General features: G+C 45.5%; 3 protein-coding genes across 4 annotated transcripts in view; 2 read left to right on the forward strand and 1 right to left on the reverse strand.

Annotated features, from left to right (window-relative positions):
- Positions 1 to 1,345, forward strand: part of Paics (PAICS bifunctional enzyme) — a 36,613-nt gene extending 35,268 nt beyond the window's left edge. Inside the window, exon 8 of the mRNA XM_077702984.1 lies at positions 974 to 1,345. Coding sequence (XP_077559110.1) covers positions 974 to 1,143 — 170 coding nt within the window. The 3' untranslated portion in view covers positions 1,144 to 1,345. The remainder of the gene's footprint in view (positions 1 to 973) is intronic.
- On the reverse strand, positions 1,342 to 13,573 carry Cep164 (centrosomal protein 164). 2 transcript variants are annotated; one of them, XM_077702983.1, is made up of 11 exons: positions 13,490 to 13,573; positions 13,095 to 13,203; positions 12,897 to 13,008; positions 12,347 to 12,515; positions 12,057 to 12,107; positions 11,854 to 11,976; positions 11,022 to 11,320; positions 10,084 to 10,278; positions 7,682 to 7,748; positions 7,514 to 7,625; positions 1,342 to 6,031 (listed from the first exon to the last, which is right to left on the reverse strand). In XM_077702983.1, the coding sequence occupies exons 2-11, from the start codon at positions 13,165 to 13,167 to the stop codon at positions 5,895 to 5,897; spliced, it is 1,338 nt and encodes a 445-aa protein (XP_077559109.1). In that variant the 5' UTR covers positions 13,168 to 13,203; positions 13,490 to 13,573; the 3' UTR covers positions 1,342 to 5,894. The 2 variants fall into 2 exon arrangements, with proteins under 2 accessions (XP_077559109.1, XP_077559108.1); XM_077702982.1 differs by lacking the exon at positions 13,490 to 13,573 and adding an exon at positions 13,335 to 13,463.
- Positions 13,574 to 13,736: 163 nt separating this feature from the next.
- Jmjd4 (jumonji domain containing 4) lies at positions 13,737 to 25,481 on the forward strand. Its single transcript, XM_077702985.1, has 6 exons — positions 13,737 to 14,196; positions 14,264 to 14,432; positions 14,519 to 14,650; positions 19,409 to 19,694; positions 22,756 to 22,899; positions 24,958 to 25,481. The coding sequence occupies exons 1-6, from the start codon at positions 13,917 to 13,919 to the stop codon at positions 25,300 to 25,302; spliced, it is 1,356 nt and encodes a 451-aa protein (XP_077559111.1). The 5' UTR covers positions 13,737 to 13,916; the 3' UTR covers positions 25,303 to 25,481.
- Positions 25,482 to 26,992: the final 1,511 nt, after the last annotated feature.

Raw genomic sequence — 26,992 nt, forward strand, 5'->3', positions numbered from 1 at the left:
GCCTCACAATGAGTGGTTTTCAGAAAAGACTGTGGTGCCATTCCTGCGGTGTTGTTGTTGTGTCCAGCAAAAATTCTAGCTTATTCTGGAAAATTGAAGCAATGGTGTTGCATTTTCATGCATGTACATTTCACAATGACCCGAGTTTGATAAGCTGAACTGAACCCACGTGGTAATTATCAGAGTTTGGGTGTGGGCTAGTTGGTAGCAGTAATCCATGACTTCGTGTAGCGCACTACACGAAGTCATGATAATATTACAGATGTTACAAAACACAGGTTGCCTTTGATGTCAGTAAAAACATCAGAGCTAATTTGTATTGTGATAGCGAACTTATTCTTTGATAAGCATTAAAAAAGATAAAGGCAGAGTTGTCCTACAAAATGGCCCAATAAGATGGAAAGACGACCTTGCATGAGTTGTACTGTATCTACTCGTGGGTTGGTTGATCCAGAAATAACATACGAAATAAAATAGGTCATGTCTTACGTTCTCAAAATGTGTGCATGCAACTTATCTTGCTCTTTCAGTTGTATAGAAAATTTTCTTTAGTGCAATTTCCTTTGACAACAGCTCTCCTGCTGAAACACAATTCATGCTCTACGCATCCAATTTTTTTGGAGAGGGGAAGGTGGTTGCGTGTGGGCGATGGATGAGCGCTGTTTACACGTGTGGGTTTAATTTATGCCATGTGATGGGCCGGCACCGTAATGTGGCCTGTGGTATGAGCGATACTGTTTTGTTTTCGTTGCGTTTTTATGATAACCCCTTCAAATACCATGTACTTCTTGGTGTTTTCCTGTTTCTGTGGCATAAACAGAGTTGAAGTTCTAGCGTGTGTTTCATCTCCCCTTTAGTTTTGTCCCTGTCTTAATATTCGCTAGTACGAAGAATTCCTTAGTCAGTAACCAATTCGCCTAACCTAGCGCTTCAGTCACTTCAAAGAATGTTTTCGTTCTTTTCTTCTACAAAGGTTTGGGGTGCACAACAGTCATTTTCCCGGAGGCAGCAGCCCTGGCTGCAGCACAGATCTTGGCCATGAGTGACCACGTCATCTGGGCAAAGCTTCGTGCATCACAGCTCAACACCTGGGTCAGCCTCAAGCTCGCCGACAAGAAGATTAAGAAGGAGCAGAAGGCCTGAGTGTCCTAAGCGAGCTTGAGCTGCAGCCCCTTTTGTTCAGCTGTCTTCTTTACTATAACTTGTTTGCTTCTTTTTTGCACTGTTCTGCAATTTTTGCATCTTTTCTACCTCTGAACGCGCACGTCACAGTGTCACGTGTAGTGATGATGTGAATGCGCGGTGCCCCGTTTTTGAAGGATAATAAATTTCCCATTCATGGCAACTGCTTAGAACAACTTTTTATTATGGTCACAAATGCATTAGAATTGACTAGCACCAGACTTGAAACATCAGTAACGGATTTGTCGATTCAGATACAGGTTTCTTGTTATGTGGTACACTCAAAAAAGTTTGAGCGGGTAGCTCACACAAACAAGACATTGTGCTCATTACAGAACACTTTTCTCAACTTCATGCTACGCAGTTTCCATCGGAAACTTAAAATGCTACATGCTTAAAACAAAAAGTGGTATGAAACTTCATTATTTTCCTGATAATTCATGTTGGCACAACCAAGATATTGCTGCAACAGTAGATTTCCACACTTTCTGGTGCATGGTGTTCTATTCCATTCTGTTTATAACGATTAATGTTTGAGCCTTTTTTTATGGAACTCTGACAGCAACCAGAATATTCTTCAAATATAATTTTCTAATCGGCGACATGCTAAGGGTGCACACGTCTTAGCAATGTGATGACTGGAGAAGAGGGACTCGAATGCATGACAGGTATTGCGTTTCCCTTTCTTCTTGGCCCATTGGAAGAACAATTAAAACCGCCATCAAACTGGCACAAAGTCCATAGCAATTTCATGACCACACACACCCACTTTGCACCTTCGTTAAGCTTCCAGGCACTTTCAAGTAGCTCTTTTCTTTGACAGCATGTGTAAACATAGGAGCAGTAATATACTTAGTTCCAAGTCAAATGTGAATTGCTAGCCATAGCGACATATTTCTGATGGAAACTAAATGCACGAAATGTGCAGGATTTCGCACTAACTTGAACTTCAGCTCACTCGACTAACTTGAACTTCAGCTCACTGCCGCAAGACTCTACCACCACATGCATCGCACAACAGGTGTTCTGCAGCCTACCCCCACTCCCCCTTTACACTTTTTTTTGTTTGTTTTTGCAAGCCACCCTGGTATTTTGCACAAACCATATCCAAAAACTGCTTGGCAGAGCTTTCACTGCTGCGAAACAAAGGGCCAGCTCTAAATGTGCAGCACTGCCGGAAGGAACCATTGCACCCGATATCAGCACTTGTAACAGGATGTGAATTGTCACCACACTAAGTGAACTGTACACTTGGTTCCGATAGTTACATCAACACATGCACATGATCCTTTTGAAAGTCGTTCTACAGCTCTACATCTGGGCAACATGTCTGCTAGGATAAAAATGGACGCAAATAATGCCACAAATCAGCCACACAAACAATGAAGAGTGCGTACACTTTGCACACAGTTATGCAATTTATACCAGGCTATATTAAATGCTTATTACATTGTAGCACTCTTTTAACACAAAGGCTATTGCTGCCTTAAGGTGAATACTGTATGAGAACTCTGTCACATTCACAGCGCAGTACAGCTATTCTCAGCAGCAATGCACGGTAGGAAGCAAATAGGCATATGCCGTAAGCTCGGGACTTCTATGGTGTCTGCGATTTATGGTTTTAGAACCGAATTAGCTGCACTAAAGTCCAGCTACCAACTTAAAAGTTTGTGAATGCTCCCAGCAGCGTGGCTTCATCTCTCCATTACATATCGCAAGAAGGCACTCTGTATACAACTCCTGACAATATGGGTAGTCCATACAAAATACATTCTTCATGTGGTTCCTTCCCTCCCTCCATGTTAAGAAAAAAACATAGTTTGCGGAAAAAGAATTTTTCTAGTAACGCGACAAAATAGACTTCATAAGAGTTTGAAATGGGCGGCAAAGCAGCAAAATGCGCCGCAATTGTATGCCAGTATTATATTCCGAGCTTCCGATAGACTCGCTAGAAATGCGCCTAGTAGCACTAGGCTTCAACCATCGTAACTACAACCCTTGTCAAAACATTCGAAGTTATTTTCGCACACGAAACAACACAATTCAAAAGGCTTAGGTGGTAATGTCAAGTTGTAAGGAAAGAAAAAAAAAAAGCACGCAAGCGCGGGAGTAATATTTTTGGGTTGCTAGTATAGGGGTTTGGGGGTACATCCTCGGAAGGCTTTCAGAGTTCTCTTAGTTTGAGTGGCAGGATCTACAGATTCAAAACTATTGGTAAGAGCCTTGCTAAGCAGCCAATTGGGAGAATAGTGAATGTGTGATACACATCAACCACCACTGTCGGCGCAAATTTTCCTTGTGGCACATTCCATGTCTACACGTAGTAAAAAAACCATGCGGTCGTGTCCTGTCCAGCCTTCTAACTTGACACCACCCAGCCTCTGCCTACACATCGTAAGTCCCAACTCTAAAGAACAAAGGGCCTACAGCTTAGAATGCCCACATATCGGCGGCTGCTTAAAACGAACAGCCTGCAAATGAACAACAGTAATTCATGATTCGAATGGAGCAACATGCTGTGATGCAAAACAAAGGTTCAAACATAGGGGTGTTGTGACATTATTGCAAAAGCCTTTTTCCCCCCCAAATACAGTTGCACACTAAGACTGCGTTTTATGGTCTATGTAGGTCAACAATAATATTGGTCGCTACCTTGACTTGCCTGTTATTTTTCATTAAATAAAAGCCAGCATCTATTGCAGCATGAGTAGGTGCAGCATCTTAGTGTTGCTGTTAATTTTATTGTCAAACCATATGGACCATAGTGCGAGCTTCGTGTCTAATTTGAGTAGCACCCGCCACGGTGGCTCAGTGGCTAAGGCATTGTTCTGCTGGGCCCGAGGACGCTGGTTCAATTCCCAGCCGTCGCCGCCGCTTTTCTGGTATAGGCGAAAAGCAAAAACACCCATGTGTACGAGATTTCGGTGCATGTCAATGATCCCCGGGTGGTCAAAATGAATCCGAAGCCCTTCACTAGGGCACGCCTCATCGCCTGCGTTGTGTCGGCACGTTAAACCCTACAATCAATCAATCAATCAATCAAATTAGAGTGGCAATGAGCAAGCCGTTAGAGGAGTACTGACACCAAATTTCTGTGTCATGTTTTCATACCTTTATCTATGCTTAAAGATCTAGCAATCTGGAAACAGCATTTTAAACACTTGAGCGCACTATAGCTGCTTACATAGAATGGCCTGAAAATCGTCAGTTTCCGCCTCCATTGCTTCGAGCCTGGAGGGCGCGCACAACAGAGACTTGCCATTACCTCACCCTTCTGTGCGGACATCAAAAACCGCAGAAGCAGGCGGAGACGTTGTGTCGACCGCCCCACCGCTGAAGCTGAGCAGCCAAGCTGCCTGAAAGCGTTTAGACCTATTATCGCTGTGGATTTTTGATGGCCGCTTTCAATAAAAGTGTGTATGGCAACATCTCTTGCAATTCTAGACTATATTATCAGCTCCTTTCCCGCACGTAAAACATCGTTTTTGGCACAAGTGCCACTCTGGCAAGCAGTTACACCTGCAGCTCTGGCTACAAACATAAGTAGTGAATGTGTCCAGTGCCTTGCTGCCGCCCACGAAGCCATGAGGGTAAAGTGATGTCGCCAGTTTCTTCCAAATGTTGGTGACACTTGGCTACATCACTTTTCTTTCCTAGCCGCAAGGTGACGTCACGCTGATGTCAGCATTTACTGCGGGCCACTCCCCGTGCTGTTCAGCTGGCACAGTAAATGGGTTCAAAGTAAAACACATTTTATGTATAGAGTCACAGGCCGTTCAGCCAGGGTATTTTGTTGTGTAAAGGAAGCGAACTGTGTAATAATAGTAACGCCGAAAATTTGTGTCAGTACCCCTTTAAAATGACAAAACTTCTAACTTGTCTACGAAGATGTCGAACACCCAGTATAAGTGAGCACTGTTTCCTTAGTTTCCTGTATACGAAATATTTGTACAACATAAAAATGAGCACATTTTCAACTTGGAATCGCGACAAACTGCGTTGACCTAATAGTGAAACATCCTGGCACAACTTTCCGAGTGGCAACATTCACGAATCCCACACACCGTTGCCTAAAGGTGGAGGAAGGTAGCCAGTGGCTTTAAAAAAAGTTCCAGCTCTCACTCTCCCTCTTTCTAATATACATGTACATGTACCATATTTACTCAATTCTAAGCACCCTCCCCACTTTCCGAAAAAGATTAAAAAAAAAAAGTTTGCATGCGAATCTAAGCATCCCTTTTCTAAGCAACCATTGCAAAGTAAATTTCATACGCGTGCAAGCGGGGTCGAGATGACAATGTGGCCAAGTCATTTATGAAGTTTTCAATTACAAACTACTTCAACGGAACAGAAGATGACCTGCTGGGGGTTAATGAAAGCGGCGGTCCAAGCGGCACAACGGACTCGGATGGTAGTGAAGGTAAGGTGACTAGGTATCATACATAAGCAGTGGCTTCACTGTCTGTACCTATTTTTCTGTTGAATATTTGCAAAATGAAGCAATATTCCTTGCGCCCGTCTCTTCGAGATATGGCTACCAAAAAAAAAAATGGCGTGGGGGGGGGGGGTTGAAGTTTTTCGAATCTAAGCACCCTCCTCACTTTCGGAATCGTGATCATGGAAAAAAAGGGGGTGCTTAGAATAGAGTAAATACGGTATGTGTGCGTCAGTGAGAAGGAGGAGATGGGTGGAGACCATTTGGCAGCGTCGGACTACTTGATGAGCAGTTGCTGAAGCTCGCACTCCTTGAGGCTCCAGCGCAGCTGGGACAGTTTGGCCGTCCACTCGGCTCGGGACCACTGCTGGGTGGGCTGCACGTCTTGCAGCTGAGACGTGTGCGGCCCCCAATCTGGGAGGAAGGACGACGGCGGAAGGATGCGGCAGACTGTATCGCCACATTACACATTGCACAGCAACACTGCTACTTACCCAGAGCATGAACAGAGCATGAACAAACCAGTCTGCATGAGATGAAATGGTACTGCTTCTTCTTTTTACATTTGAAGTATATTGCCGCGAACTATGCATTGGGTTTGCTTATTTATGTTAAATTGTTTTTACTGCCCAGCCTCACCGGGCTATGTTATCTGTGTGCCAAGTGAAGCGTGTTTCATTGATTATTTTGTACGCCGCACTTGTTATCTCTTTTGATAGGGAGAGTGTTTCGAACTAACGTCACCAGCCTACAATAATTTTCTTTGATCAACAGTGTTCTCAATGTATTCGACGTTTTGAGAAACGCCTGCACTGAAAGACAGAGCAGCCACCGCCACCGTATTCAATTCGCCAACACCAGTCTGCACACATCCCTTTGTTGACTGCCGTTTCGCTGATTGTGTATTCGTTGAGTTGTTAAGGACACACAAGTTCGCTCCAATAAACTTGTTTTACCTTAAAAAAAAACGTAAATAAACAAACCCAATGCATGGTTCACGGCAATATGCAGTAACAACACCATTACCGAAAGTGCTTTTCGTCATTTTGTTTTTTCCCTCACTGCCACCCTATGTTTTCAACCCACCAGCATTTGTAGGTAATAAGTAGCTCGGCTGCAATAAATTCCACTGCTAGCTTCCCTCCCACTGGTCTGCATGTGTGTGCCCAGGGGTCTCTTGGTTTGCGAAGCCATCCTAGAGCGAATCTCTCTACGCCATTCCCCCGAGCTTTTACTGCATCAACAGGAATCTGCTGTTGGGCGCCACAGTCTAAAAAAAATCCCAGGCCATCTCCACTAACGTGAAACCTGGGGAGGCGCGAAGCATGCAGTGTATAAGTGTATTCTTGGAGCCTTGGTGTTTTTGCCCACGGAAGTGAAACCGTTTGGGGTCAGAGGTATACAGCCTTTTGCTGTAAAAGCCTCTTGTCCTTGAAGCACGAAGCTCTCTAGCACGAAGTGTAAACAAGTGTCTCGGTGTATTTTTAGTATGCGTTACGAAGCACTCCAGCGCGAGGCGTAAACGAGTGCCCCGGCGGTTTATTACCGTGACTACATGAGACGACGATTACGACGATGACAGGAGACTCCAACAGCCCCAGCTAAGGGGCTTCGACCCTAAAATAATCTGACGTGACCTTGAGTAACCAACGGTGACCATGCCGGTCACGGCTCTGTTATTTAATATCGTGAGCAACCACTTTGTGCTGCGTGAACGTTCATTAGCACGAATTGTACATGGCAGCACAGTGATTTTTAAGTTATCTCTAGAGTCTACAATGCAAAAAAAATTGACCTCGTCTGAAATTGCGCACACTATTCAGCTTTTAGTATTTATGCTGACACCATGCAGCATGCCCACTAAAGCATTGGAAGACGTCACAGAAGAGAGCTCACATTGGGACACGGGGCCACCGTGAGGTGCTTCCACATGTGAATGCGTGTGGGGTACATCGGTCAGTGCTCTCCTTGGCCTGTGGGGCACCAGCTCTGAAGACGACGGTGCCAGCTGCAAGGGGGGCAGGCAGTGCTCGGTGTGCGGCCAAATCTGCGGTGACAGCTTACCTTCATGGACGGCGCAACCAAGTCTTTGCTTGTAAAGTCCGAGCCGGTAGTACGAGGCATGGCGAAGCTGCATCGGCAAAAGACCACCAATGAAGGGGTACACTGTGAACAACACATCAGCACTGGTGTGGTCTCAGATTTTCTTTTTTATGCACAACTAAAACCGTACCGCCTCTATTTTATTGGCACAGTCATGAAAAGTCTGTTCACCATAATGAACGCCTTTGAAGATGCGAAAAGCTTTGCACAGTTAATGCACTAGTAGCAGTGCAAGAACCAGGCTGTCAGTTCGCACAATCTTTGCGTGGGCTTCGGACAAGTAGGCCTCAAGTAGGCTTCAGACTAGTAGACAGAGTTCTGGGGGGGCATTCTCGCTCCAAAACAGCCACCCTGGCTACGCCCCTGGTGTGCTCCACATGGCCTTTTGAAATATATCACTTTTTTTCTTCAAGGCATTGAAAAATGTCTGCTCGTGGTGAAAGCAGACATCGAAGCCATGGTAGGTTGTCGGAAATTTTGGGAGGGGCCATGGCCCTCTTGCCTCCTCCCCCCTTCCTCGAACACTAGTTCCCTGATGTGAAAGAGTGCTCCGCTGACCTCATTTTCAGGCTTACACAAAGCCCGCCGCGAGGACTCAGGGACTACAACGTCGCATAACTTAAGCAATAGGCTGCAGGTTCAACACCTAACTGTGGCGGCTGTTTTTCCTGTTGAGGGGGAAAGACAAAGAACACCCACATGTCTGACTTTTAGGTGCACACTGCTGAAGATCCCCAACTGGTATAAATTAATCTGCAGCTCCTCCACTACGGCACGTCTCGCAGCCCCAGGTGTGGCTTCGGAACACAAACTCAAATTCACATTTGAACTTCTATAACAGTCGAGCAGTCATCATCATCCTATGTAAATCCCCTGCAGGATAAACGCCTCTTCTGTATATCTCCAACAACTCCTGCCCTGCACTCAATTAAGCTCTGGTGAGCGAAGAGGTAGTGTCACAATAAAAACTAATGCAGACTACAAAGCTTCACAGCTACAATGGTGAAGTATATATTAGCGGAACCTGTCCGATGAGGTAGCAGCCACATTCACTCGGCGGCCATGCCACTGCGCAGTGGAATGCAGATTGCGGCGTCCACGCAGTTTCGTCCTCCACAACAGATGCTGCCAGCCTGACCTTGTGATGCTTTCTAGCTGCCCCAGAAAGCAAAGTTTCCCCTCGTGCCATGTTTCTCCCTCCTTGTCTGCACTGTACGAGTCTACCGTAGAATCACGATAAACGGAAATCGTTTAAACGAAATTGCCGCTTAAACGGAACTGTACCCTGTAAGTTGGTTGGTCTTGTATTCAGATTGATTGATTGTAGGGTTTAACGCGCCGACGCAACACAGGCGATGAGGCGCGCCGTAGTGGAGGGCTCCGGATTAATTTTGACCACCTGGGGATCTTTATCGTGCGCCGAAATCTCGTACACATGGGCGTTTTTGCTTTTCGCCTCCATCAGAAAAGCGGCCACCGCAGCCAGGAATCGAACCCGCGACCTCGTGCTCAGCAGCGCAACGCCTTAGCCACTGAGCCACCGCGGCGGGCGGTCTTGTATTCAGATAAAGTAAAAAAATTTTTCGGTAATCGGAACTAAAATTTCTGCCTCCCCGTGTAAACGGAACAGAAAATGGAACTTCTTGTCAAACCCATGGCCAATAGCATCAGCGTTTTCCGGTTCAGGCTGTTTATTTTTTTTCTTCTTTCAGCCTTGTTGGCCTCGTAGGTCTCGTCTCGTTAATAGTCAGCCGTGTTAGCGCGACAAATGCAACATCACAGTTCTTCTCTAGTCATTCGGACTCGATTCAAGTCACCGAGGTTGCAGGGCTTAGCTTCTGCTGCCTCACCTCGTTCGTGCCATCGTGGTGCTTGCCATTCGTGCTTCATTACCACATTGCCGCCTTCTAAATTCAGTGGCTCGTAAGCACTCGCGAAGTCGAGGCCTGAGGCGTGCACACCATGCGCTTACGTTGGGAAAGAAAGGACATCATTCTTGACTTTGAAAGCGGCTCTTCGATGCATTTTCATACATTTTTGAGGGCACAGTGACCAACTGTTGCCAAATAAACTTCGTGAATGCTGTGCCTAAACCTCTCGTAGTTTTCTTGTTTTCTGAAGAACTATCATTCTAGTGCTTAGAGTTTTATGAAAAGGTATTAAGAGTGTGTTCACATACACATTTGCACTTTTATACATCTCTCTCACTAAACAGAACTTCTGTTAAATGGAACTAATTTTTTCGGTTCCTTGAAGTTCTGTGTATTGAGAGTCTACTGTATTTCTTTCCCCCAAATTTTGTAATTCGGTGGAGTGCTTCAAAGAGCTGGTGTTGTTGGCACCAGCAAGGCGATCCAGCTTACCCGGCGAGCGCGTCCTCGGCGACCTGCTGGGCGGCGCGAAGGGAGAGCTGGAGCTGCCTCTGGCGCAGCTGGGTGATGCGCTGACTCAGCCGCAGCAGGTCCTTGTGTCCGAGTGAGGAGCGGCCACATGGAGCCGTCGAGGGCTTGGCCTGCTGCTTGCCGCCTTCGTCCTTGGCCTTGGCTCCCGACGCATCTCTGCACACCAAGGCACACATGCTTCGTCGCAGAACAACTCTGTAAAGAGCCCCATGCGGTGGGGACAAAGAAAGACAAACGACAGCATCATAGAAGTGACAACTGGGCTAGTTGGTATTGTATTTGGAACACCTTGATGGTAGAGCACTTACACACGGACACTAAGAAAAGAAAAGACAAATTACAGCACTGTGGTTTGCCGTCTCTTTTCTCAGTGTCCGTGTGTAAGTGCGCTACCATCAAGGTGTTCCCAAGACAGCACTGTGCAGCCCACTGCACAACTTGAGATTCCGTAAATCAGCTGCTCTTATTTCCTGCTGTGTGCACTGCTCTTATTTTTATTTTTTCTGCTTTATGGTTTTATTTTCCTGAGCACGTGCCTTGTCACTTAACAAAAAAAAAGCTTTTCCACTGTTTCTAACCAAAAGGCAGCAATAGTGGCTTGCCCTATTGCACCTCCTCCCAGCATCAACAGATTTATCCAAAAGAGTGGTAGTTTGCAATTAAAATTGTGACAATTTCTTAGCGCCCAGTTCAGTCATGTTGATTATGGCTGGTCTGCTCTCCTCAACACAGCACTTTCTTTTGTAGGCCGCTACGTTTTGGGTGCCGCACACTTGTTCATGACTTAGCTCCTTCACATTTCTAGCCAAAGAACTATTTAGGTACACCTGGAGGATGAGCTAAACTTGTCAAAAAACAATGTAAAAGAACAAAGCTCCAGATTGCTCTGTACAGCTTACCCAGGCAGTGCAGGTGGGCGTTTGTCCAGAGTGTCGTGGTCCTCCCTCCCATCGGTAACCATGTTGTGCCTGTGGTGTCTGCTCCTGTACGTGAGAGAAGTGACTCCAAACTGGATTAGGTCCTTCTTGGTGGACGCTCTGAGCTGCTCCCTGATACGCTGGTACTTCTGCACCTCGCGCTTCAGTCGCTCCAGCTCCAATTCCAGCGCTTGCTTCCGGGCCAGCAGCTCCTTCATGTCGGGGCGTTCATCCTCATTTTGCAATGTAGCAGTATGAGACTCTGAATCCGTGTCGTGTTGCTGGAAAGGAAAACGGAAGCCTTGTACATTTCATGCGTTCAGCACGCTCACCAAGCATACATACAAAGTGAGTGCCTGTATCCTACTCGAAAGCCATAAATGCTGCTTAGTGTCAGTGCCTGCCATACACCAAGACAAGCGCAGAAAATTGCTAGATGGTGAGCACTTTGTCCTAGGCCTGTGAAATGGAGATGTGCATCATTTAACGAGCGCTCTTGCAGAAGGAGCTCAGCAGACCACACTCCATCTGATTTTCAGTAGCCAATACTGAAATACTGGCCCAGTCCACAACTATGCTTTACCAGATATCTGGTGCCCATGGGCTCGTACCAGTGATAGCAGACTGCATGACCCAAGCCGTACTCACACTGTGAGATATGCTCAGAGGTAGAGTGCTACTAACTGAAGTAAGAAAAGGCATGCTTGTTTTTAAGGACTTGTTAAAATAAAGACAACACACCACACCTGGGTACTGGTGACGTTTCAATGCTTTATACATTAGAAGGCATACATTAAAGAAGGTTGCTGCCCACCTTGACTAAAGGGCCAGACTTTATTGACAGCATGTGGAGGTTAGTTGGGCATGACTTGGAGAGAAACCCTTTTTTGGCTTTCTGGAGACGTGTGAAGGGAACAATGGTTTGATCAACAACAACCTGTAACAGGAAAAAAAGATATGAGTACAATACACAGCTGGCTTGAGGGAGTTAAATTCGGGAAATTTGGATATACGCACAGAAACTTTGGCAAAAGAGGAAAGGGGAGGGACATCATCGAGCGATGACATCTGAAAAAGAAAAACAAAAGTAAAAATGCAATTCAACGGGTTCACTACATTGATCTATCAAAAAACCCCCCTTTCTGGGTCCACCCATGACCTGTAGTATTGTATAAATTAAATAAACAATGCTTAGGGCAAATGATGTGGAGCCCCAGCTATCTAGCTGAACGATCAATTTTCTATTGCTACACACTGCAACATTGGTGATAGGCTGCAGTATACTGCTTTCACTACGCAGTACTTACCAGGGATGTGCCGCTGTCTTCTATATTTGAGTCTGCAGTAGCGGCACGTGCGCTTGCCTTGAGTCTCTCCTTCTTGACCATAGTTTTGTAGTAAGAATCCAAGGGATGCTCCCATTTGGTCTCTTTCGTAACCGAATTGTAATAGTAAATCCTTCCCTGAGAATCCTCCCTGCAGGCAGAAGCATGCAAAGGTCAAAAATTTGCAAATACTATTGAAATAAACACTCGCTAGTAGAGCTAATGCTGCTCACAAGCAATGCACTGTGTACCCGTACAAGATAAATATTTTCAGGAAGATATATTTTAGCAAGAAAAATTTTCAAATGTTAAATAAATCGGGCACTTAAAAACTGTAATTTAGTAAATATGCGTGATTTTTTTTATGTACATTGGAATGCCACTTTAGAGAGCTACCAACCAGTTACAGCTGCAACGAATTTTTCCGAGGTAAAACAGCCCGAAAGGTGTGTAAGTTCACCTTCAAAAACACTTTTTGTGTGTGTGGTTGGTGGTAAATAAAAGGAGAACGACTTAGGAAAGGAACGCTTACACGGGACACCACGGTGGCGGCAGCGACACTTCAAGACCGGCCTGAGCAATCCAAAGCAGATCTTGCTCATCGGGAAGCACGATTCCTAAATGCTGGGCGTACAAATGAATGTCTGAAACAAACAAGACCCGCGTGAAAACGATCGTTAATTGGACTCGCAGAGAATAGGGCCAACCGGCAAAAGGCAAGCGAGCTGACCTTCCTTCGTCGCGATCGTCGAACTGTCAATCTCTTTCAATATCTTCTGACCATGCTTTAGACTGCCGTTCATAACGTCCTTTACGAGCTTGATTATTACATATCACACCTGTAGCGTAAGAAAATAAGTTGGAAAACTTTACATAAATGAGCAACGGCTGGAAGCAAGTGTTGCAACAGAAAATGGCCTTGCGAGGCCCTGGTTAGCGCGTTGCTGCCATCTGCATTCGGGAGTTGCACCTCAACAGCGAGACTGCCCATTGGCTGCCGTCGTTCCTGGGGTCACTTGGGAAAGAGGGAATCGCTTCCTTACCGCTACCTCTCCCCAATATTACGGTTATCGAGGCCAAGATTTAACAGCGGTTTTATCATAATTACTTTGCTTCAATAATTACCAAAAGAGCTGACTGCGTTTGTTGTAATAACTAACAATTGCGTGCTATCGTTCGATTCATGTGAAATCCCTAGGTTCGATTCGCCCCGTGCCTGGAGGTACCCTTGCGGACATCAGCACGACACATAAAAAAATTCACGAAATTATTACTTTCCCATAAAATTTCTTTGAATATTTAATTTTTAAATTAATTCACTAGTTAGCACAAATGAAATTGAACCAGTTACGAAGCGACGGAGCAGTTCGTAGTGCTAAGTCGTGATGTTTTGGTTCCGGTCGTGGATATTTCGAGATTCGGGAAGCGCTCGTTGTGAATTCTTGGTTCCGATAAATGGTAGAGTAAAGGGTACGCGTGTGATAAATAAGTGTGAATGTAAAAACTAACCTTTCGCAACGACAGAAAGCCGCGCGCGAGCTTAACTCCAGAGATGGATACTGGCTCATACTCTGATTGCCTCTCCGCTCGAATGGAGCAGCTCTCATTGGAGCACGGTAGCGGTTTAGGTGCACTTGACGGCGCCAAAGAAGACGCTTACAAAATAGCTTACGTTGACGCAAATATTTCTTACCCCGAATTTTTTCGGCGATATGCACAGACAAACACACCGTGCGTCATATCTGCGGACTCCACAAGTGACTGGAGAAGTCGTCACGAATGGGTTGACAGCAATGGTCAGCCCAGGTTGGCGTTTTTAAAGTCGGCATTCGGTGAGTTGGTGGGGTCAGAAAACTTGGGGACTTCGGTCAAGAAATCATTATAAGTGTCTCGTTTTAGGTTCGAGTTCCGTGTCTGTCTCCGACTGCAGCGTGAAGCAATACGATTCCCCGTCCTGTTCTGAAGTTCCGTTCTCCGACTATGTGGACTATTGGCAGAGGCTGATTGACTCGAAGCACGATTACTCCACAAACCCATGCCTCTACCTCAAGGACTGGCATTTTACCAGGTAAGGGCATCTCTGGTACGACCCTTCCGATTTTTTAACAGTTGATAATGTGTTTCCTTCGCTGTATTACAATGACTACTTTACAGGGACTTTCCTACTTACGGTGCTTACACGACTCCGAAATATTTCACCTCTGATTGGCTGAATGAGTTCTGGGACATGAGGACAGATGTGAAAGATGACTTTCGCTTTGTGTATATGGGACCCAAAGGATCATGGTAAGTTTCTAACAAGATTGGCGTTATTTTGCGCAGAACGTTTCGCGGTAAAACTATCTCGCAAATTCTCTCATTCTAGTGTAGGTATCTTAAAAAAAGAATTGATTCTGTAATTGGCCGCAACATTGACGACCCTCCTTGCGCCAAGATAGTTTACTTTTCATAACTAATTTACCATGGAGCAGTAAATAATTTGGAATTCTCGTCTTCTGCCAATACATGAACGTCTAAGGGAGCAGCATGGTTACAGAAAACAGCTCAGTCGCAGCTTTGTAGCAAGTACTATGAAACCAGTGCTCCTTAGCAATTCCAGCAGCTTCACAAAGCCGCCATGAAACGGACAGCCTCACGTGTGTCGGTGCATGTTAGTTCCTTCAAGTTGCGAATTGGAAACCAATTGTTTTCTGTGCTGCACACTCAGGTGGCTTCACTGTCCGACTACATTCACAGTGTGGATTGGGGTTAACTTTGTATTGTCCTCTTCAAAGAGCCAGAGTTCTGTGGTGTCGGTGACCCCATACGTATGACTAAAAAGCTTGTCTTCAATGTCTGCTGTCCCCACTAGCCATTTTGCAGTCTCCCTGAAGAAAAACAAAAGTGAGCAAAGCATTCAAATGATCATGCAGAGTGTGCCTGTGACATCCCAAAGTATTTTAATTTTGAATGAATGCCTTGATTAAGTTTTTTTGTGTGTGTCTTCTTTTCTCATATCTGGTGTGCAGTCTTTCCATGTGGGAAGGGGGGGTAGGAGGGGTGGTGTCTGGGCTCCCTGAAATGAAATCCTGTGTATGCCGCTGTGCGCAAGGGTTAAATGAACTATTGTTTCATGTGTTGCTTGTAAGTTCATGTAACTCAGATACCTTCATGCTAACCTTCATTCAGTGAAGGCTCGGTAATTCAAACTTCAATAATTCGAATTTCTGGGTAATTCGAATTGCACAATGTGGTCCAGCAAAGTCTACATGTATAAAGAAGCCAGTTAAAGGGGCACTGAAATTAAGATTCCAGTTGCTCTAGATCAGTAGATTAGCTCACCAAGAACACAAATATAACACCTTTACGCGCAGCTTTAAAAAAAAGAACACCTTTTACGCGTAGCTTTTTTAAAAATAAGGTAGAAGATGGGGATAACGTGAAGACAGGTGCTGCTGCCACTGGCTGTTCCATGCAATTTGCACAAGAAGTGGTTAAAACGTCAGGTATGCGCACCATCTTTATTGACTGCCGCTGGATGGTGCTACTCGTCCATAGTTGGGGCGGCAGTACTGCTTTTCGAGTAAGCGTGCGAGCTACGCATGTGCAGTTGGTTCGATGCCAACGTTTGTGGGGCCTCAAAAGGGCAATATGTGATTCTTCAACATATTTTCAAGACTGATTACGGGTCCCAGGACAGTGGTGCGGGTGGGGCAGTTACAGATGAGGGCGTCGTATCTTGCTTAAGAAGCGCAGACCTAGTCGGTGCCTTCGATGAGGATAGCATAGTGCGGCCGCCCGCTTAGAAGTCACGAACCGATATAATTCCGCCCACCACTTTTTCAGTTTCCAGGAAGGTGAAGATGAAGCTTTCCGCTGCATTTGTTTGTTAGAGCAAAAAGTGCTGTCTCCTTTGGGGACAAAATTCAGGCCGCAATCACGGGCTTTGTTAAGCAAACTATCAAAGTGTTGACGTGCCCTACTGCTTCCCAATTGCACTGTACTGTTGTTATTGGTAACTTCTAATTGTTCGAACTTTCATTAATTTGAAGTGAAATGGCGTCCCCTTCTGGTTAGAATTAACAAGCTTTTACTGTATAGCCTTTATGCTAACCATTGTGTAGCATCCAAGTTCATGGCTGGTTCATATGAATGCTACACCTTCCAAAGGTCTTTTACATGAATTTCATGATATTTGCATGGCCAATTCGTCATTGTTTTGGTAGCAGTTATAATCAGTGCTTGTGTAAGTGGTGGAAGTTTGGGGCTTTCTTATACACTTTAAAATGAGGCTTATCGCATTTGCATGATTCTAATGCACCCCCGATTGTAACACACAGGTAAGTGTATGCAGGAAAATTCTAAAAAATAATTTGACGCCGATTCTACCATACAGATGTAAGAGACGTGACACGACGTACCTGGCAGAAGACATTTAATCTGACGCATGCAACTGTGGCAGCAGAAATCACTTGTGACTCATAAACTTGCTTATCTGGGCAGGGAAATATTGAAAGTGTGTGTAATTTTAAGTGCCTTGACCTTCACAATTGTAGACGTGACATGCTAATTGCTGCAGATGCGGAAAAATGTGCCATAACTTAAGGTATGCCCATTGTAGAATGGGTGCACCAAAATTTACTCACGTCATGTTGACAGATTGTTTTGATTGGGTGTAGTTATGAGAAAGAGGAGTTTGTGTCCATGACCATGCTGCTGGCTGGTTTGAAGCTTATGTCGGTTTTGAGCCCGATTATAATGCGCATTCAAATTTGAAGGCTATTTTTAGCGAAAAACGGTGCACGTTAAAGTCATGCAAATGCGGTATGTTATTTCGAGACACAATGTAAAGAAAGCTAGGTAGAGGTAGAAAGAAGCTAGGTCTACTTCTTTCTAGGTCTCTGTCCGTTATTCACTGGTAAAATGATTCTAAGTGCAGCCTAGTACTTAACAGTGAGTGAGTTACCAGCAGACTTAATAAGTCGTAGCGCGAAATACCAGCTCGCCCACCATCTGTTCTTTTGAACATGAGCTTGCGCGGTTGATAGGGGAACAAGCTTGAGTTGTGCACACTGTAGCTTGAATCATCTGTTAATCAAATGGGAAATTGTATTTCAGTAAGTCCGGGGTTGACGATTAAAATGGCCCTGTCGTCGATAACAATGACAAAGTCTCACCCGCCACGGTCGCTGATTGGCTACTGCATTGGGCTGCTAAGCTGCGGGTTCAATCACGACTGCAGTGGCCGTTTTTCTGCTGCAGGCAAAAAAAATTAAACGTTGATGATCCCCAGGTGATCTACATTAAGGGGGGACATGGCTCTTAAAACAATTTCTTTTAATTTTCAAGTAAACTCTGTGAAACTTGCCAGTCTCGGTGCTTTTTTCCCACTGATTTCAAATATGCCATTAGTTTTTCACTTGGTCAATTAGTTCCCAAGATATTTCGAGATAATTTGTCATCTTTGGAGGAACAATGGACAAAACAGTGTTAGCCATAAAACTGTAATTTTTATATTTTCCAATGCTATGAATCCTTGTAAATGCAATAAGAGAATCGGTTTTCTGATGCGCCGCTAGGAACTGATTTCACAACTGATTTTCATGGTACTGGAAAACATAAACATTACAGTTTTATGTCTAATACTGTGTTGTGTATTGTTCCTCCAAAAATGACTAATTATCTCTAATTATCTTAGGAACTAATTGACTGACTCAAAAAATAGTGGCATATTTGAAATCAGTGGAAAAACAGCAGCAAGACTGGCAAGTTTCACAGTGTTTAGGTACTTGAAGGAGCCATGAAGAGAAAATGCAAGTTGGTTTTATTCGAAAGATTTCGTGTTTTATAGTGCCCCCAGCGCTTGTCCGGATACAAACGGTGCTTTATTCACTGCGAAATTAAACAATTTAGGTTAAAATTTTGATTTTCCCGCTCAATCGTGCGTTTTCGTGGTCCCAAATGACATCACAGGAACCAACCGCTCTGCAGCCTAGAGTACCTTCATTCACGCATCCGCCGTACAGGGTAGAGACACGTATACGCTGGCGCCGCCATTTTCGGTTGCTCGCTCGCTGCCGAAGCAAGTCATTGTGTCAAAACCGCGCTAAAATTATCGCTGCAACGTGGTTTACTAAAGAAGTTTGAATCATATTGTCTGTTTCGCGTTGCTAGGTCTCGTGGGAAACGAAAAGAATAACGCGTTGAGCCCGTTGGCCCAATTGCGGCGGCACGGGACCGTTCAAAGGTTGTCTCCACCCTGTACAGCGGTGTTGGTTTGTTCCCGCGTTTCTTTACGTTCCGTAACCTAGATGGCGCCACCATACCGTGGCAAGCGTTTGGTTTGTTTTTGCCCGCATTTAAACCTGGCTTGTTTTTGTTCTGGGAGAAAATATTCGTTCCCTGAAACAGTGCTCGCTCGACAAATGGGGTCACGTAAGACACCGTTGCTTGCGTCAATCGGCCAGTGTCGTCCGAGACAACCCCAAGCCCCGTAGTGCTGTGCAGCTAAACCAAGCATGCTGTGCGCAGTACGAACAGCAGAACGCATCAGTACTTCTATGTTTACATGTGCTTTCGTAACTTCCACTGTTTGTCCCATCATTCTTATTGCTTTGTAAATAATGTGCCCTAAATTTAAGCGCAAATGGCTCGTTCGTCTAGTTTTTAAGCTCTACCTAATTTGCGTCTGCTTCTGCCAGCCTCCGCCAATCGCAGAGCTTAGCTCATGTGACATCATAGGTTCTGTTGCGGGAAATGAGCTGGTGGGTCGCATGACCATTCCCATTTTTCCTAATTATGTAGCTTATTTGAGCGAAGTTTACGTTAAAAGTGGTGTCAGTATGATTCTAACGAGACAATCTTTTGAATGAACCAAACTTGTGTTTTCTCTTCATGGCTCCTTTAAAAATTAAAAGGAGCTGTTTTAAGAGCAGTGTCCCCCCTTTAATCAATAGTCCTCCACTGTGGCACCTCATGGCCCAAGTGCAGCTTTGGCGTGGAAACTCTGGCACTGGAATTTCTGGCAGTGTCTCACTTGTGACCAAGTTTGACTTTCCACTCCAGGACACCGCTGCACGCAGATGTGTTCAAGTCATTCAGCTGGTCTGCCAACATATGCGGAAGGAAACTGTGGTACCTGTTCCCGCCACGGCAGGGCCAGGTCAACAAGGGCAAAAGGAACCAGCTGCCGTACGATATCGACGCACTGCTGGAGCAGAGCTTCAAAGATGCGGCCATAGCACCAGACTTCCCAGAGCCTGAACCCAATCCGCCGTACTTTAGAGTGGTCCAGAACCCCGGAGAAATAATTTTTGTGCCAACAAACTGGTACCATCAAGTGCATAACCTGGTAAGGCATTCTTTTCTTATGTGCTTTGAGGAACAAAGAAAAAGATGCGTTGTCAAAATTTTCGTCTTGATCGCTTCTGCATTGTGTTGCTGGCACTGTTGGTAAGCACCAGTGGCATCAAATGGAGCACGCACAAACTTTGATACTATCAAACATTTACACCCTTCGTCAAAATTTTGTAGGCCAGTCCTAAGCCTTCTTGACCACAAAAAATTCAAAGAATAAGGCTTATCTTCAAATGTGCTGAAAATATTTTGTGGCAGTAAGAAAGGAAGCTGTTTTCTCTAGCTTTCCAGCGTAAAACGTTTCGGTCTCGCTCGGGACATAAGCTTGCACATTGAATTTTTAGCAGGCTGCACATTTCTGGCTTGTCCTAAAAATTTTTGACAAAGACTACATCTACAGGGGACCGAAAGAATTTGGGAGGGGAAGGAGGGAGTGGGTGGGTGTTAAATGTGTTCTTTTGGCATGCTTTTGGTGTTCTGGAGAGGCGGTTAGCATTACAAGTAATTTCCACCGGCCCCAGATGCAACCACTCAGCTACATGCAGTAGATTTAAGCTTGAATGAAGCAGGTACAGTTGCAATAGAGATACTACCCATCAAAGATACTGCTCCACCAATACTGATATCAGTGCCATGGTTTGGCGGCTATCTTATTGTTCTGAACATGTTCCTTGGCACCTGGTGACCTGCATTGCTCGCAAGGCAGCCTTCTTCATCAGAAACTCACTTCATTGAGCTAGCCAACCATGGTAGCAACTTTTGTCGTTGACAGCAGAGTTTCATAGTGAATTATGAGAGAGAGAGAGAGAGAGAGAGAGAGAGAGAGAGAGAGAGAGAGAGAGAGAGAGAGAGAGAGAGAGAGAGAGAGAGAGAGAGAGAGAGAGAGAGAGAGATATCCAATGCCACAATTGCTGGCCATGATGGGTGTAAAGAGGGGTTGGGTGAAGAGAAACAACACGGGAGGCAGCCATTACAAACGGCTGCTGCTACTTTTACATTTTTATTCGTCTAACTCTTTTTCTACATTGCCCCCCCCCCCCCCCCCCCTTCCTGGGAAGATGCAGGCCCAATCCCTGCTATCTCTTTTTCTACAATGCGAAAGCTTGAAAGTGCTCTGTTCTCTATTCCTAACCAGCCTGACGTGGAACATGGCTTGTTATGCCTTGTGATGGGCACTGAGCTCATCTCTTTCTTCGTTAATTTCTGATGTGTGGCTCACTAGCAGTGTGCCATGGTCAATGCGTTTATTTGGCACACAAGGAGTACTCACTCGTAGAGCTGTGGCTGCCAGGATTGTATTTATCGCACCAAACAGTTAAGGTGCCATGTAGGCAAAATACAAGCTTGGTTCATTCGAAAGGTTGCCTCAGATTAGCATTCATGCCCCTTAACAACTCATATGCCAGCTTCACTCAAATAAACTATAATAATGAGGAAAAAAGATAACAGGAAAGCACCTGACCAGCTGCTTCCCACAGTAGTGTTATGATGCATTACAGACGCTTGTGTGAGGCCTATAAAACGAAATGCAAATTAAGCAACAAAACCAGCTATTTGGGCTTGAAATTTAGTCCATATTTTTTGTATGGCTGTAGATTGTGAGGTAAACAGTAGAAATTTGAAACAAACACGTACGCAGCTGCACGGCAAACGGAGCTACCGCCGGCTGGCAGTGCGAAATCCTGCCGTCGTGCAGATGATTTTCAGGCCCGCGGGTCCTTGGGGCAAACAAATTATGTCTCAGCGCACCTGCCACCTTGCTTGGTATTCTTTTGCATGAATAACAGTCTGTGCCTAGCAGCAACCTGTTTGGTGCCCAAAAGCTGTTTTATTTCCTGTCCGAAGAAGTGCGCTTGCGCGCTCGGCATGTTTGACAGGGCACCAGCCAACTAGTGTAGGCAGCACTTGTATGAACCTGTTTGTCAGTCGTACCCAGTATTTCACGAAATGATCATAAGGGAAGGGAGTATGGAGGTAGGGGCCTAAAGGCATTGCTATGCCACCTATAAGGGGCGATGATAATTGACAGACGTCTTTCAGGAATGCATTCCCACTGCTCCACCGCCTTTTCAGATATGTTTAACCATCATTCTGCTGGCATGTTGGACTGGGTGTAACAATTTTTGAAAGGCAATGTAGGCTATAAAGTGGAACAGGTTATGTTGCTGCTCTGAATCAACACAAGTGACTAGATACGCTGCTGTCAAGTTTGAAGGGGCTGCATGCATGTAAAAACCAACCAGTGTGTGTTCATTCATCGTTACTCGGCTGACGAGGGTGCAGTACCTGCACATGCGTTTCCAACATCTTGGCGTCTGCCCTTTGGGGGCTTGATGTCTTTTGGTCCACTCTCATGTACTAAATCTTGAGCCGCTCGTGCTCTCAGCAGTGCGAATTGTTGAATCGGGCTTTAATCATCCAGTTCAAGCCCAAACTTCTGGGCAAGAGCTGTGTTGTCCGGAGCAGGAGAATACGTGACGGTGGTTGTACTAGATACTGGTAGTGTATCTAAATGGCAGCGGCCTCTATTCGGGTTCATGTTACGTTGCGGCATTTGGGTGGTAGTACATGAAATCAACATACTATCTGTTTTTGGTACCTTCCTCTATTAGATCACTTTTGACATTGTGGAACATGCAGCGTGGTGGGAGGATTGTAATTTTGTCTTTCATTGCTAATTTTCTCTTTTTGTGTGGTATGGGCCCAGCTTTGTATAGAGATAGGGTTTCAGCATTGGCATTGTATGGTCGTTCAGTTGTTAAATGATGCTTTGTCGTCAGTGAGTCAGGCTCGAAGGTTGGGGCTTCCATGGCAAGTTTTTCATTTGCTCATTGTTGGAACAGCCCACCCCATTACTATAGTTACTGCCATTTATCTCCCTGTCTGCAAGTACCCTAACACTGGTGTGATTTAGCGCAGCCAACTTCATTGTAATGGTGTAAACATCTGCACCTTGAAACCAACATGTTTGCTTCCTTCGGAAAATATACAAACATGCGTATATCTGCCTGTGCACTGTTGGGTGTATGCTAAACCATGTCTGAATTTCTCTTCAGGATGACACAATTTCAATCAACCACAACTTCCTCAATGCTTGCAACGTTACGATGGTGATGGTAAACATGGTATTTGCCCTGCTCGATGTGCGAGAGGAGATTGCTGCATTTGAAGACACTGATGGCTTTGAAGAGCATTGCCAGGTACTCACGGCTATTATTTAAATCTTTCATTGCTATCTAACGATGAACTAATCCCTGCATGGCAGAAGGGCGAGTCCTCATTGAGGCCTTCTAAGTGTCCCTGTGTGTGTGTGTGTGTGTGTGTGTGTGTGTGTGTGTGTGCGTGCGCGCGCGTGCGTGCGTGCGTGCGTACGGCGTATGTACGTGCACATGCGCGCGTGCGTGCGTGCGCGCGCGCGCGCATGTGCACGTACATACGTCGTACGCACGCACTCACTCACTCACTCACTCACTCACTCACTCACTCACACAGACAGACAGGCAGATAGATTTACTTGGGGGCATGTATTTGCTGCTGTCTGTCTCGCTCTATCTCTCTTGGTTTTGCAGCTTCTGTAGGACTTAAATATTGCACTACAGCCAAATCTCAATATAACAAATCATGTGGGACCGCCCAAAACTGTTCATTATTTTGAAATATTGCTGTAATAAAAAACATGCGGTCATAAGCCACTGCTCATACCTAAGAGTAAAAATGGCGTACCTTGGCAGTATACGCATGTGCAGACAAGCAAACTCTCAGATTGAAATGTTGCACTCACTTCAAAGCAGCTTTATTTCATGAAATGAGCTATTTTCTTCTTGCAAGTAAAGCAGTTCTTCGCACGACGGATCCCACTCTGCGCAATACCTCATCGGGTACATCATCGCAACGGGCGATAAAAGTGTGGACTTCGTGCATGGGCTGTAAAACATCAATTTTCGACACTATCTCATCTGTGTTCAGTGACCCACAGAAGTCTTCGATCGCATAGGGACGATGACTGCCTTCGCGTCTTCTTGGCTGTGTCGCGAGCTGCATTCGTTGTTGGATCTCGCACAAACTTCCCAGCAAGATCACTCGCAGCAAAGAAATACCTGCCAGCACATGTGAATAGTGTGAAAGACAGCCGAACCACCAACTGGCCACCGACTGACACCCAAAGCAACCAGTGAGAAAGGGCTCAAAGGCGGCTAAGCTGGCTAGGCTGCTGCACAGTAAACTGCAGCTTTGCGGTGGCGCTAGCGATTGCCACTCAACATGGTGATGGTGATAGCTACTCCACTTGGGGGAACACGCACAGAAACGGCGGTTTCTGTTTCACGCAAGTTTTGGCACTGTTACTTTACTCGAATTCGTAACACTGATGTTCCTCGTCTGTAAAAGAGAAAATAAATTACGTGCGTTTTTCTGAAATATTCGCTATAGCACTGAAAGTTGTAGTTCTGAAATATTTTTACATTGATAATATAGGCAATCTGGCAGGGATTTTGAAACTGTTCGTAATTGTGAGAGATTCGTCAATGTGGGGTTCGTAGTAACGAGATTTGACTGTAGTGGTATTGTCAGTTGTCTTGCAACATTGTTACATTTTGTGTTTTATCTTGTCTGTTTCATTGCCTTTGACGTGAGCCATCTCCTGGTGCCATTCAGAGGCTCTTCGTGGGCTTTTTCTGGGTCTACATGATCTAGCACATAAAAGTGAGGCTGAAACTCATAGGTGGGAACTGTGATGTAGTGCGTATGCATTCTTTCAAGGGGCTCATCTCTGCACATGCACTTATACGTATGTTTGCCTTGTAGGTTCTAGGGTCTAGATAGTTCTATTAAAGGGCCTTTTATTAACTACCCTATGTGGTCCATGAATATGTATGGAGTGCATTGTGTCGTCCGTTACAGACGGGCTGACAGATTTTGTGGGAGGTGTGCATTTTCTCGGAGCCTGCTCTTGCCTTTGAGAAAGCAGACAACGGAGCGCTTTGGATGTAGATGTGCTGGACGAAAATGAAAGGAGCCTTCTGGGTCGATCTTAGTTTTTTCGTGCCCTCTAGCTCACAGCATCTAGGACGTGGGAAATGTTCTGCAACTCCAGTTTTGGTTGAATTCACAAAATATTGAGCTAGCGGATAAAAATCGCAAAATTTGGGAGCTTTCACACGCCAAAGGTACACCAAGGTTATGAGGTACGCTATGGCGAGGGGCTTTGGTTTAATTTGTACCGCCTTATGGTCCCTTACGTCTGTGCTGAAATCTTGCAGGCGATGCTGAAGGCGCACTTCGGCATGAACGTGACCGACTTCTGTGGGATGCTGGAAGCGATCTTGCTGAAGAGGCTGGAAATGTTGAAACTGCCCCCGGCACAACGAGGCGTGACGGGCTTGACATGGTGGCTCGACATGGTGGCGGCCTTGTTTTGCTACCGGGAAATACTGAAGGCGCCGGCTCCCATGTTGACCGCAGCACAGGTCAGGAAGGACTTGATGAGCCACGTTAGGCAGGCGCTCGAAGCCCTGGGTCTGCTGGACAAAGATTTGGAGAACTTTCTGTTCTCGGACGCTCCCACAGTGCATCCAGTTCATGCAGTGTCAGAGAATATTAGCTGACGTTGATGCACTTTTTGAAGAATGCCACAGTTGTGGTCATTTAATATACTGTAAGTAGAACATCTCTTCTTGGGTCAGTACAGTCGAACCCCTCGTTAGCAAAACCGCCAGGGAAAGACATTTCTTTTTGTACTCACAGGAGTTTTTTTTATCACAAAAATAAAAAATAAGCACGTTCACTGCGTTTGAAGAACAAAATTTAATGAATATAGTAAGTTATTTTTATCTGCTTCACGTTACTCTGCAGGAGCCTCACCACGCACGCCTCTCAGCTTGATGAGCTGCCCATTGCTTCGTTGTCAGCATGCTTGCTGAGAAAAGTTTAGATGACATCGAATGCATCAAGTACATCACTCAAGCTTACTTGCTTTTCCTGTCCTCGATTTTTACTGCCCTCATCGTCCTCGTCGCCAGTTTCATTTTCTTTGTGCATACTGTCAACAATGACGTCTTTGCTGAACTCCTCGTGCAAGGTCACGTCTGCGTCCACACACAAAAAGTCCTCCAGTTTTACGATGCTTGGTATCATCTGCGCTTTGAAGTGCGTCCCATGCCTCTTAGAGTGGCTGGAGTTTGTTGCTTCTTTTGAAAACACTCGTATGTTTAGCAACATCCACAGGATGAGCAGCCGCAACACTTTTAACGACCCCGGTTGGATCACAGAAGTGCTGTTGGGAGAAAGAAAAATTATGCAGATGTTTGTCAGGACAACGTCTCCGATGTGGTGGGCATTACAGTTATCCAAAAAAAAGGCTGGCGGATCAGCCTTGCATTGGTAAATCTGCATCGAAGGCTTCCAGCCAGCTCGTGAACATCGCACAAGTCAGCCACACTTTCTGGTTGGCAGTGTATTCAACCGGCAGCCTTCTCTGTTACCCTTAAAGCTCAGTCGCTTCTTGCTCCAGCCGATCACAAGGAGCAGACAATGTTCAGAGGCATTCATATTGCAGCACAAAAGGACGGTAACCCACTTTTTGCTCAGCTTGACACTGGGACATTTTTGTCCCTTCAGGTCGAGTGTCTTCGACGGCAACATCTCTTAGAAAAACCCAGTTTCATTCAAATTATAGATTCCGGAGGGCTCATATTTTTGCTGGATATCTATGTAACTTTCCCCCATCCAGGGTGGTGCTGCTTCAGTGCCGACACTCAGTGACTCCCCAGACAACACCTTGGTGACGATGCAGTGCTCTGCCTAGAATCAGCTTAGCCAGCGAGCGCTCACCTTAAAGGTGCCCCAGAGTGCCTACAGAGTCAATAGCCTTCTGCTGCAGAATGCTTCCAAACAAAGGCGGTTTGTTCGCTGAAGGAACGACTGAAGTATAGCTTTGTCAACGCCTTCGTTGACTTGCATTGCTATCGTCTGTACACGCACTCCGTTCTGCAGTGCCGCCAAAATGTTGTCTTTAGCTTTGAGAACTGTAAAACGTGAACTGCGCGGGATCTTGTACTCCTCCGCAACATCCAACTTCTTTCTGCCTTTCTCATCTTCGGTGATGATTGTAGATTTCAGCTGAAGGGTCAGAATCCTACACTTTTTGACGTGCGGCGACATCTTCCTGACAGTCTAAGCACAGCAATGCAAGCAAGCAAGGCGTGGTCGTTCCCATCGTGCACGTGGTGGGTAGTTTGAAGAGTCACATGGTTGCATTGTTGCCAACGAATGAACTTACAAACCGCCGTTTTTTAG

This window comes from Haemaphysalis longicornis, unplaced genomic scaffold (assembly GCF_048455015.1).
Source record: "Haemaphysalis longicornis isolate Haplotype H1 unplaced genomic scaffold, Haemaphysalis longicornis Haplotype H1 scaffold_3, whole genome shotgun sequence".
Classification (NCBI taxonomy): domain Eukaryota; kingdom Metazoa; phylum Arthropoda; class Arachnida; order Ixodida; family Ixodidae; genus Haemaphysalis; species Haemaphysalis longicornis.

What these genes read in the sequence shown, in the direction of transcription:
- Cep164 (XM_077702983.1), bottom strand. Translation starts at nt 13,167, where the DNA reads ATGAACGGCAGTCTAAAGCATGGTCAGAAGATATTGAAAGAGATTGAC. An exon ending in AAGACAGCGGCACATCCCTG is followed by an intron (nt 12,108 to 12,346) that starts GTAAGTACTGCG and finishes TTTCTTTTTCAG; the next exon opens with ATGTCATCGCTCGATGATGT. An exon ending in TGGTTGCGCCGTCCATGAAG is followed by an intron (nt 7,626 to 7,681) that starts GTAAGCTGTCAC and finishes CCCCCCTTGCAG; the next exon opens with CTGGCACCGTCGTCTTCAGA.
- Jmjd4 (XM_077702985.1), top strand. Translation starts at nt 13,917, where the DNA reads ATGGATACTGGCTCATACTCTGATTGCCTCTCCGCTCGAATGGAGCAG. An exon ending in AAGGACTGGCATTTTACCAG is followed by an intron (nt 14,433 to 14,518) that starts GTAAGGGCATCT and finishes ACTACTTTACAG; the next exon opens with GGACTTTCCTACTTACGGTG. An exon ending in ACCATCAAGTGCATAACCTG is followed by an intron (nt 19,695 to 22,755) that starts GTAAGGCATTCT and finishes ATTTCTCTTCAG; the next exon opens with GATGACACAATTTCAATCAA.